A 12,414-nucleotide genomic window follows, 5' to 3' on the forward strand; every position below is an offset into this window, starting at 1 on the left:
CTTACCAAGCATCTTACTATATCTCTGTCTCTATGGCTATATTCAAGCTGAAACAGCACTCAAGTCAAAAGGAAAAAAAAAAAAATCTTTGTAAAAAAAAATGTTTTATTTTCTGAAGTAAGTTAGTACATGGAGTAGAAAGGAATTATAGTTTTCCCTCTTTAAGCGCTCACTTGGGGCCATAATGTGCCATTGATTTTAAAACACAGCTCCTTACTGACTTTAATGAGGAGTTCTGCTTAAAAAAAACCTAAAGGCCCGATCTGGCCTTGGATTTCAATGTATTGGTGGCGAGGGGCAAACGTTCCTCCAGAGTCTCTTAAACTGGAGCAAGCGCTCACCTGCGGCTCTGTTTGCTTGCCAGGGAAGGACGAATGCCCACCTGGGTCGCCGCTTGCTCTACCCGAGGAGCAAAGGTTCGACGGAAGGTGCTGACCACCGCCCGGGCCCTTCCTCGCTCCCGTGTACCCCAAGCGACACCGGACCCCGCCGTGGCCGGCGTGCAGGTCTTCTCCGGGGCTCCTGTGTGGAAAACACGTCAGGAGACAACCGCTCGCGAACACCGTACACGCCGCAGGCAGCGGGGAAAGGGGCCTGCAGTGCCACTGGTGGCTACTGCCCATCCAGGGTGAGGGCCAAGACCTTGCTCCTTCATTAATTTTATGCTGTATGTTCCATGCGTCAATATACGGAAATATATAGGCGGCTTAGAGTGAGCACGGCAGTCCTAAAGGACTTCGGTTACAGGCCGCAGGATCTCCAAGAGGAAAAAAAAAAAATATATTTATGGAGCGAGCCAGAGCTCAGGCCCCTGCTGGCAAACCTCTCCAGGGCACCCCCTGCTCGGGAAAGCGCTCGGCATTCTCCTTCGGGGAGTTCCAAACACCTCACGCCTCGAAACGAGGGGTTCCTGCCGCCCCCCCCCCCCCCCCCGCCGTGCCATCCGGGGCGACTTCCTGCCCTTGGAAACACCTCAGGCCGGGGGACTCGGAAAGTTTTTCAAAAGTCCAAATCCGCCAGTGCCCCCTTCAGTTGTTGTTTTCTCTCCCCTTTGAACTCAGGGCGTCGGGTTTAGTCCAATTAAAAAATTCGGCCCCGCTTTCCAAAATCCACCTTTCCTGCCCTTCCCCTCCCCCCCGCCCCCCCCCCCCCCCCCCCGCCGTCAGCCAGCGGAGAGAGGCCGATCGGTGCGAGCCTGGCAAGGGAAGGCCCTTTCCCCGGCCCCTAGCCCCGGAACAACCGGTAGTAGCCGTTTTTTTCCAACCCTCTTCTCCTTCTCCCTCGCCTCTTTCCGCCCGGCTTTGTGTGAAGTTTGCGGCACATTGCAGATGAGCCCTTAGCGGCGAGAGGAGCCTATTGTTCCCCGCCAGGAACTGCTTGCTGGGGCTGTGCTGGCTTTTGCCTTTAGAGCTGCCTTCTGCAGTACCGCGACCGGCCTCCGGGGTCCGCTGTGTTGCGCTCTCGTCCAGGCAGAAGCACGGCGGCCTCAGATCTTTTTGTCTGAGAGAGAAGAGAAGTGAATCCCGCTGCCGCCGCCACCGCCGCCGCCGCCGCTGCCGTAGCTGTACAGTGTGTGTGTGTGAGAGAGCGAGCGAGGGAGCGAGCGAGCGAGGGAGAGGGAGATCGCATGGAGCCGCGGCTGTAACACACACACACTGTCAATACCTCACTCCGGCTCCCCCCCCCACCCCACCACAACAGTAACCCAATTCATTGTGTGATCCAGCAGCACCATGTTGAGTCTCATGTGCAGGCTGGATCGGTTGGGTTTGTGGTGCTGAGAGAGGCAGCAGCAGCGGGAGGAGGAATTACTGAGAGGTGCCCCTCTCCCTCCCTGTCTCTTTGCCTGTGTGTTGTGTGGAGACAGGACTCGCAATTACCACACTCTCTGGGCTCCCTTATTCCTTTTAAACTTTTTTTTAAACAAGCCCCTCTCCATGGCTGATCCCCGGCCGAGCACGGGCACCTGGGTCTCTTAAAGACAAGGAGGAGCCGGGGATTGTTGTTGTTGTTGTCGGCCGTTTTTTTTTTCAAATTGGATTTTTTTTTTACGAGAACCTTTTTTAATACAAAAATGGCAAATTCGACGGGTAAAAACCACGCAGACCAGCGGAGAAAGGGACTCGCTTTCCTGGACGAGCTGCGGCAGTTTCACCACAGCAGAGGGTGAGGAAAATGGGGAGATGGAACGGGAGGGGGGGAGGCTTTTAAACCGACCAGATCCAACTTCCAGCCCCTTCCCTGAAGGACACGGCAGCCCCAGCGAGGGGAGAAAAGGGGGCAGAGCTGACAAGTTGTGGTGTTTTGTGTGTATCTCCTTTGGCAGGTCTCCTTTTAAGAAGATCCCCGTGGTGGGTGGGAAGGAGCTGGATCTTCACGCTCTCTATACCAGAGTCACCACTTTAGGCGGATTTGGGAAGGTGAGTGGAAGTTTTAATTTGGGTTTCCCTCCCACTAACCTCTTCCCAAAAGTCTCCTCTGACCCCCGGGGGCGGCGGGGGGAGCCGGGGTGGCCGGGAACCGTCCTATTTAAAGCCGGTTAGAGGAGGTGGGGGGTGGAAGAAGGAAGCGAGCAGACAGGCAGGTTGGTGGCTTGGCCTTGTCGGCGGAGCGATGAAGGGGGATCCGGGGGTACGGCGCACACCCCGCTCCTGCCTCCCCCGCCTCCGCCGGAGCCCCTGGCCCCTGCCCCGCTTCCCCGGGAGAAGGCGAGGAGGGAGCAGGGAGCTCCGGTCGGCGAGAGGCAGTTTTCTTTTCGCTTGTGCTGGCAGCTCTTGTGTGTGTGTGTCTCCCTCTCGCAGAGGGAGAGAGACAGAGAGGAGAGAGTCTGAGCGCAGTTTTAGTGCAACTCAAAATTAGCGGGCATGTTTAACATCGATAATCGGCACGGAGCATGGGCTAGGAAACGATCCTCGCAGCCGGGGGGGGGGCCGGGCGCTGCCCTCCGAGCCCTTCCCGCAGAAAAATAACAAAAGGGGCACCCAAGACGGTGTGTAATCAAATAGCCATCTTTAGGCTTCAAGGCTAGGGACAGAAATGTAGGCCTCAAAAGAAAGGCCTCTCTGTGTCTGTGGATCTGTCTCGGGGGGACCCCCCGGGACGGCTCCCCCGCGCCCCGGAGGCCAGGGGGCGCCCCCGCCAAGACTTCCCCGCATTATTTTAAACTTCTTTGGGTTTTTAACGGACCGCGTTAGGATTTAAAAGGGGGCGACAGAGGGACTCCCGATTGGTTATTGTCCAGGCAGTAAAAACAAAAACAAACAAACCCCAAAACAATACAAACCCTCCCGGCCCTGTCCCGTGTCCGTCGTGTCCCCGGCCCCCCCCCCCCCCCCCCCCCGAAAAAAAAAAATCCATATATATATGTATATGTCTAAAAAAAATAAATAAAGTGGAACACCGGTGAGAAGCGGGATTATTCCCGAAGGGGAAATACTACCGACTGTCAGTGAAACACACAGTCCTAAATCCCATCTACATTCGTGTTTATTTCTTTTTATATCTTCATCTGCTTGCTTCGTGGCAGCCTGTGGGTTTTCGCGATGTTCGCTGTCGACGACATGTTTATGTGTACGTTGTGTATCTCGGCCTGTGTGTTGTTTTTGACAGGTATCAGAGAAGAATCAGTGGGGAGAAATTGTAGAGGAGTTTAACTTTCCCAGAAGTTGTTCTAACGCTGCCTTCGCTTTAAAACAGTATTACTTGCGGTGAGTGCTATCAAGCTGTTGCAGTGGTATTTTTGAGTGTGGGATTCTATTTGCTTTTCAGTGTGTGCAATAATAAAAATATCCCTACTCTTCAAAAATGCTGTAAAATAAAGCAGAAGGAACTTGTAATTCCTTACTGGCCTGGTGCAGTGATCAGTTAAAGGTAATTCTGTTTTCTAGTTATTTTATTTGTATTTTACATCTGCAAGCTTTAAACTTTGAAGGGATCCCAAGTATATAAACAATATATGTCAGAGCCATTTTTATTGATTGTTGTAGGACGACGGTGCTAAAGGACAGTTACTAAGACATGTTATTGTAGTTACAGAAACTTAGGTTAATATTTGGAGGACTGAAAGGTGTTGGTATATGTGAACTTGTTTACTGCTCAGTGGGGTCAGACATTGAATGAAAATGCATCTGCAGGAAGGTAGACTGCTTTGGATAAATTATATTATTGTTACCAATTACTAGCAGCATACATTTTTTTTTTTATTTTAGAGTACAAAGAGCTAAATAATTTTTTTTCTGTCACTTGAAAAATAGTAGGTTTCTGCAGTTTTTAAAAATAAGATTGCATTCCTTGAAATGATACAAGTTATTTTTTGTGATGCAGATTATTTTTTTTAATGCAGCATGGAGTTCATACTGAATATTTTAAATCTCTGTGTGTGGTACTGTTAAGTTACTAGATGACTTTTTTTAAAAAATTATTTTTTATTAACTTCTGGTGATTATTCTTTGTGTGAAAGCTTTTAAAATTATTGCATATATAGTGTTTTTAGACGCTATATGTAGACAATTACATTTCATTTAGAATAAAGTTTTATGTACGTTGGTTAAGGAATGTAATTTTCTGTTTCTGAATTGCATAAATGATATTTTTCATTGCAATTAACGATAATACAGGTGTGCAATATGTACAAAAGATGTGTGGGCTTTTGGACTTCTGTTTTGGTGATCTGAGTACACACAAGCTTTATCTGTCTCTAGTTTGGCCTTCTGAATTAGGAAATGCAGTAATTGTACAGGTGCACTTTCTATTGGTTGTCCTAGATTGACTTCCAGCTTGAAGCTGTAGAGTTCATAGCACAGTGGAACAGTTATTGAGTTACAATAATGTCTGGAAAACCTTAGTCAGGTATCTGTAGTTACTGTATTTTTCTTTTTTTGGTGGTGACATATGATTGCTTTAAGATCCACACTAAGAAAAGAAATTACCATTGTTAATAGCTCTAGCAAAGTTTATGGTTGCTAGCAGGCCTAGGAATGAAGTGGGAAGCTCACTTTAGGATGTCCTTCTCTGTTGGTGGTTTTTTGTTGTTTTTTTTTTTTTTTCTTTACTACATAGCATTGAGATAGTGTTGCTGAAGATTTGTTGGATCACACAAAGCAGTTTTTTGCTTTTTGAGTTTTTCTGTTGGACCATGTAGTCTATTACTTGGCTCAATTTTACGTACAATTTGCAAAAAGACAGTTTTTCGGTTTTTGCCCTTTCCTTTTTATTTCCATATTCTGTAAGTGTTTGAGTGGCCTAACTTTTTGCAGTAGAAGGTTGTATGTCATTTGTGTTTTATATGCTGTGACAGTTAACACAATTAATGTTAATTTAGCCTTCTAATGACTATTAATTTTTAATAAGATACTACTTTTTAATTTAGAATCAGACATACAAAAATGTTATTTTTATTATTAGCATGCTGGTATTGACATTATTTAAAATACTGTTGCTGAAAATATGTGTAAATGATTACATACCAATAATTGAAAGGTTTTTTTATTTATTTAGAATTTAGGAAAAGAAGTTGATAAACAGTTAAGATTAAGAATCTTTAAAAATGTCTATTTTATCATAATCTCTGTGATTTACATAGGCCATTCTGAAATAAACTGTCAAGGTTGTTGGTTTTGGGGTGGATTGGTTTTTAGTGGTTGGGGTTTTTTTGGGGTGGGTTTTTTTTTTCGTTTGTTTTGTTTTTTCTAAATTACTGCTTTACTCACTGTTGCTTCTCACGTAATCTAAGTTTGATGTAAACTGTTTCCCAGTGGAGTTCACCTCCTTACATGTGCAGTAATAAGACTGTATATACACATGTATCTTTGCTAGGTTGACGTCTGTTTAGCTTTAACCTTAAAAGGTTTGGGGGGGGAGGGGGATTTGGTTATAGGGAAAGAAAAAAAATGCTCTAATGATAAATTTGTAAAAAGGGTCTTGTTTATCTGTGTTGAAGAACATAACCTGACATTTCTTATAGGGCTATATTTTCGTGAACTGCTGAGCAATTACCCTTGGAAAAAAAATGTTCCTCTTGAGTCTCAAGTATGACTATAATCTTGGCCTCACTATTGTAATGACTTTGCAAACAAAGCCGAACAAATTGAGGCCTTTCAACTTTTATATATTTTTTTATCCAGTTATATGTTGTGTGTCCTGTAAAGTGAGGGACCTGCATGGCAGATGGGACCCTGTTGAATTCAGAGGGATTCAGTGGTGTGCACCTACAGGAATACATTTGCAGATTTGGATTTGTGACGGTTTGTGATGAAAGTTGCTTCTTTTCTACTAAACATCTGGCATACCATGTTCGCTGAGATAAGATCTCAAGCTACATGGACCACTTGCTTGTTTTGCTGTGTTATTTCTAATAATGCTGTCATTTTTGACTTAAAATTACTGTGTAAATAATTTAGAAAGTTGAATTGTTTGTGTGACGTCAGTAGTCCTGTTGGCTTGATCAAACTGAATGTTTTGCAAAACATTCATCAGGTTATGTTTTTTTCTAGGCAGTTGTGAGGTGTGTCTTTTTTGTTTAAATAACTTTTTCATTTTGACTGTTGTGGAATTTTGCTAGCTGCCTTTGGGAATGTATGTTAGGCTTCATTAAAGATGTGAATTTTTTAAACTTCTGATATAATTCTGATAGGCTTTATGATAGGTGATATTTGAATACATGATAGGCAATCCTATCTACCCCTTCTCCCTTGAACTGCCCTCTTTTTTTCTTTCACTGGAAAAAGTTGTTTATAATAGGGAAGGTCTGAACCATTCAAACTTTGTGCCTGTGTTGCTTTGAGCTGTCTGACAGGTGAAGTAATTTATGCACTGTGGGTCTTAGTGAGCAGTCAAAAGCCACAGTGCCGATAACCATTGATAGACTGTACTTGTTAATGTAGTTCTGTAAGGCTCTACAGCATCAGAGAGTGTAATTCCCTTGGATGTAGTGCAAATTAGATGTTTCATCTCAATTGAGGTGAATTAGTAAAGCATTTTCTAAATGCTTCTCTAAAGATTATTTTATAATGTTAATGAAAATATTTTAATATGGGGTAATAAATGTAAATGTCAGTAATGTGGGCATGCTTTTACATTTTTGTTAGTTGGTAAACATACAGTAGGTAAAAAGAAAGTTAACATGAAATACAGCCTGTTTTTTGTGTTAATGGTTGATTAGGTTACAGTCCTACAAAGAATTGGTCTGATGTGGCCTCATATGTTAGTATAAGGTTCTGTTGGTTTTCATGTGAGCGTAAGCAATACATTTATTTCTGTTGTGGGTCTTCATCTATTCTTGGGGAGTGAGAGACCTTGTAAACTAAATGTGCAAATGAAGTGTGCCTAACTGAATTAAAGATCAGTTTGCTTTTAAAAGGTATTTATCTGCATTAAGAGAAGTTATGTGAAAGGACTAAGTGTAAGGTAAATTAAGTTTAAGTCTCAGTTCTGCAGAGAATTTCTGAAAGGTGGGAAGCAGGTGTGTATTGTAAGCCTCCAGTAAAGGCAGCAGAAAGGAGTTCATACTAGTTAAGGGTGAATAAAAATTCGCTGTTGTAAATATTGGGGAGGTGAGGGGAAGTCAAGCAGAGAGGAAAGAGGTCAGCTCATAAATGAGAAGTTGCATAAAGTTATTATAAAGACAAGCCATTATGCTGAATTTCCTGGAATTCCATATATAGGAGGATGAAAAAGTGTGAGCAGTTAAAAATCGGGACCATATAAAATAGTTATGGACAACAAATAGAGGGGGTTCTTGAAAGATATGAAGAGATTTATAAGTCATTTGTTCTTCAAGAAGCTACTAAGAAATTGAATAATAGTACTGATTTCTTTAAAAAAAAAGGGGGGGGGGGAGGGAAAAAAAAAAGGGCATGAGCTGAAGAGCTAGATAAATTTAAGGGATTCTGTTCCTAGCAAAATAATGGCAGAAATATTAGGGAAACAATAATAAGCAGCCTGGAATTTTCCAAGCAAAATTACTTTAAAATAGTTGTCTTTGTTATTCTTGCTCGGTGTTTAAAATTAGGATCTGATACTGCAACAGCATCTGCACACAGGTCAGTGAGTATGGAGAAGTACAGGACTGGCTTGCTTGCCAGATCTGATTGCAGGTTCAAGGCCCCAGTGGATGAAGAGAAAGTTGTAACTGTAGTAATATTTTACATATTTTCTAAAATTCAAATGCATCTCAAACTCTCTCATTGACAAATTATTTATGTATGTGGATAGTCATCTGAATGAAAAATTGGTTGAGGGACCATAAACAAAAATAGAACAAAGAATTAAGAATAGTTTTGGTGAGTCACAGCAGTTTTAGGTGCTAAACCAGTAACATTAGTGCTTACATACGCACATGGTAGTACGAGTTTAGCCATTTTAGGCATATTTAGTGTCTGGATTGATTAACTTTACAAGAAGGTGAATAGCACACTCGCGACATTAGCAGACAGTGTCAGTGGGAAGAGTTAAACACAAGTCAGGGCAGAAAAGAAAAGGTTATCTAAAGAAATAAGGCACATTGTTGGAAAGTACAAATGAGATTTAGTTTGGAAAATGCAAGCTAAAACAGTTGAGGGACAGTAATCCAAAACAGGTATTCATTGTGAGGGAATAACCTGGAAAGCAGTATTGCTGAAAAAGGGATAGGAGTGATACCATGGGCCTGATAATCCTGTCAGTTGTGTGCACCCAACTCCCTTTCATATGAAAGGGATTTGTGCATGCTTCTGACAGGAAGAACAATTTGCAATATGATATATAGACTTTGTAAAAATCAGAATGAGTTTAGGTTATATCCACAGATGCATTGAACGAGGGGCAGATGAGGGTTTGTATGAGATTGTGTGACTGTATTTGAAGTACTGTTTTACTTTCAGAGCCTTTGCAACAGGTGGGGCAACTTAATAGAAGCTTAGAGAAGAGCAACAAAATGTTAAGAAGGCTGAAGGGACTAATTGATTTTAAAAAAGATTTGAGAAGTAAATATGTTTTGCTTGGCTAAATGAACATTTTGGGTGAGAAGGGGAAATGGTATCTTACAAGCATTTTGAAGGGCCTAAATACTTTAAAAGGGAGATGATTTTAAATAAAAAAAGAGGCTGTGTTAACGTGTAAGCTGAGATGAAACCGAGGGAGAAAATTCAGAGCAGACAGCAGCACAAAAACCACTGAGATACACCTGTATACCTTCTGAATAGTATGCCAAGTGGAGTAGGGTCATTCAGAACTAGCCTGCTCAGGACACTAACACATGTGCAACAGGTCATGAGCCAGGACTGGCCGAGAAATGGGCCAGATGACCTTACAGGTTCTGTCCATCCTTGAATAACACTACAATGAAGGTTCTCATCTTGCATAGCTACAGACTTTTATTGCAACACTGCAGACTTTACCTGTGGAATCTGTTGCGCTTAATTTTGTCACAAATCCTGCAGTCATTGGCAAGACAGGAAACAAATACATGGATGACATTTTAATGATTTCTTTTTAAAATTATTTTTCCCCCCTCAAGATAAGAATTGTAATGCATGTTTCAGTCAGATGTCTGAGGCCTTGCTTTTAAGTCTGAAGCGAATATTTTACATAGTTGGAGGGGGAATTTTGTTTTAGTTGTACAGTAATCATACAGTCAACATATTCACGATCAAGGCTAGTTACTGTTCATGCTATAAAGCTTTATTCAGGGGAATTAAATATGTTGGTTGTTAAAATCTTACAGTGTCAATTAGAAGTTATTTATTTGGATGGATGTTGTCTTGTCAGTTGCTGGGAATCTGCTCAAAAGAAAACAGAACTTTAATAATACAAAATTTTCATTAGGCCTCTTCTGAGGAGAGCAAGCAGCAGGTGAAAGGAAACATAGCCCCTTAAAATTGCTCTTTCTTAGACTTATGTTGTGATACTAGTAACTATGCAGATGAGTTTGGCCTCTGTCAAAGTTTCTGAGCTCCTTCAGAGGGTAAACTCCTTTTTACTGCAGAAAAATATAGTGAAAAATTAGTGCGATGAATGTTAACGTATTTTCTCTTCCTGATTATTTTTCTGCAAGCTTTTTGTTAGAAATGACCTAAATCACTGCTGCTAAGCTGAAATATATTGGTTTATTTGGGGATGGGTAAATGTTGTTCTTCAGTTTTAATACAGAATTCTGATTGTTTAACTTGAAAGCTTATCTGGACAGATGTCAGAACTAATAACCTACAAAGAGCAAGTTTCTGGCAACACTGTAATAACTGTGGTGACTTTTAGGACCTACTGAATCTTCTAATAATTGGTACAAAGTTTATATGTTAAGACTATTTTCTAATCTTTAACTGAAACAGTATCAAAACTAATTTATGCTTTAAAATTATTAATAGCTGTGGTAACATCTTAGGTTTGAATAGATGGTAAGCATTTTACAACAAAATCAAGAATGCGTATGGAATGCGAGGATATTGCTTCTTTCCTTGTGAAGTGGAATAAGCCTGGGCTAAGAAGAGTTTGGGGTGTTTTTTGTTGTTTTTTTTTTAGAGCTAGTAGGCTTTAATTACCTTGTTTATTTGCAGTTAAACCTCAATAAATAAGACTTTCATACTATTTTCTTCTTTCCTAACCTCTTCCCCACTTTCCCCAGTAATGAAATAGAGAAGTATAATTTGTTAAGTTTTACAGGTGAGGTACTAGAGGTGCACAGAGGTTCCGACTGTTACTGTGAAAGAGCGTATCAAATAGGAATGAAATCCAAATACAGTAAAGCCTTTTTTTTTTTTTTTTTTAATAATGCTAGAATCTGGTTCTGACAGGCAAATTTCTTCTTTCTGAGCCTTAGCTAAACCATCCATGAAAGGGGGCTACTATTATTTACTATCTTTCAAAATTCCTCATTAATCAATAGCTGAGGAAGCACTGTTTGAAAAATAGAACGGGATAATGTTATGTTCTGTGAATTGGAAAACTGAAAACTAAGTAACAGATTATGAGAATGGATTGTTTGTGTTTTGTTTTGCTGTGTTTTGTTTTAAAATGCTTGTTCAGAGTGTCAGAGTGGTGTCTTACAGCTTAAGTGGGACTACTTGGAGTAACCGTAGTACCAGTCCACATTATTAGAAGACCTGTAGTTCATGGAGGGAATTGGGTATAGGCCAGAGATTCCATCACATGATCTTGTTTCTGGTTATCAGTCTGATACGTATTTATTCTGTGGCCTTAGTTAAATCATTTGCCATGTTTTTATTCACATTTATAAAGTGGGTATACTGATGTTTGTTTACCTATCTCACAGAGAAGTGTGAGACTGTAAGCTCTTTAATGCAGGGATTGTGTCTCTTCATGCTTCTATGTCATATCTTAAATATTTGAAAATGAATATAAATTAGGAATATATGAGGAAAATAAAACTATTCATAAGCTTGTTTGCCCTCTGCAGTGTTGAGAAGCAGAAAATATAGCATAGATGAGAGGAAGAACAATCTTTATTCCTTAGGGAATAAATAAACTTGGGATACCTAAGCAGAGAAATATTGGAACGGTTGAAGGAAAGAAGCTTATCTTAAGGAAGGATAATAAAACAGCAAGATGGTACCCAGAATAGTGAGCTTAGGCTTTGCCTGAGGTACTAGATTAGTGAGCTAGGTATCAGATCTAAAATACAGTCTCCTTGGAGCAACAAGTTCAAGTCTAAGCAGACCTGAATTAGATTTTCGGCAACAAGCTAGTGACGCTGAGTTCTCTACTTTTTGTTTCCTGTCTTTAAACTGAATGTGCATGCATTTATTTTAACTCCAGATAAATTGTAGCAAGCCAGCTATGCTGCAAGAGGGATTGCATACTTATAATAGAGTGGAGTTCTGTTGAATGATGCACTGGAGCATGTTTGTCTGCAAGAGTGAACTGTGTTCATACTATTTTCCTTTTTTATTGGTGTGGGAGGAGCAACTGTTCAGATTAGTAGTCTTTCAGAATAATTCACAGTGTTCCTTGTCAATCCATAGCTGCCTAAAATACATAAAAATCTTGTAAAGTAAGGCAATCATTCTGTTTCAGCGACCTTTTCTCTCACAGTGTTTGCTGGACTTTTCATATGTTTGCTGGAGTTTAGATCGGCCATACTTATGGCTGCATGCATTTCTCCATTGTTACGTGCTGTGACGTCTGCTGGTTGGCCTCTGCCTCCCAGTCCAAAGGTTGCTGTGCTTCCATGATAATCTACGTGTAGAGGTTCTCAGCTCTGTAAATCACTAAATCATATGACTAACTTTGAGTAGCTCCGTTAAAGTTCTTTGGAGAAGTGCTATAACAACATGTGTTACTGGGACGCAGTGTGTTGGGGTAACTTCATTTGGGATACATCCCAGGGGCTTAATTAAGCTAAATGAAAATAGTTTACTGTGGGGGTAAATTTAGCATGTTGTGAGTATATTGAGAATGATTATGGCATAGGATGGGTGTAGA

At 41.2% G+C, this 12,414-nt stretch overlaps 1 protein-coding gene across 1 annotated transcript in view; it reads left to right on the forward strand.

Annotated features, from left to right (window-relative positions):
* Positions 1-1,167: 1,167 nt before the first annotated feature.
* Positions 1,168-12,414, forward strand: part of ARID2 (AT-rich interaction domain 2) — a 107,718-nt gene continuing 96,471 nt past the window's right edge. Inside the window, exons 1-3 of the mRNA XM_030015070.2 lie at positions 1,168-2,166; positions 2,327-2,420; positions 3,610-3,707. Of these exons, the coding sequence (XP_029870930.1) occupies positions 2,075-2,166; positions 2,327-2,420; positions 3,610-3,707 (284 nt within the window). The 5' untranslated portion in view covers positions 1,168-2,074. The remainder of the gene's footprint in view (positions 2,167-2,326; positions 2,421-3,609; positions 3,708-12,414) is intronic.

Source organism: Aquila chrysaetos, chromosome 5, assembly GCF_900496995.4.
Source record: "Aquila chrysaetos chrysaetos chromosome 5, bAquChr1.4, whole genome shotgun sequence".
In the NCBI taxonomy this organism is placed as follows: Eukaryota; Metazoa; Chordata; class Aves; order Accipitriformes; family Accipitridae; genus Aquila; species Aquila chrysaetos.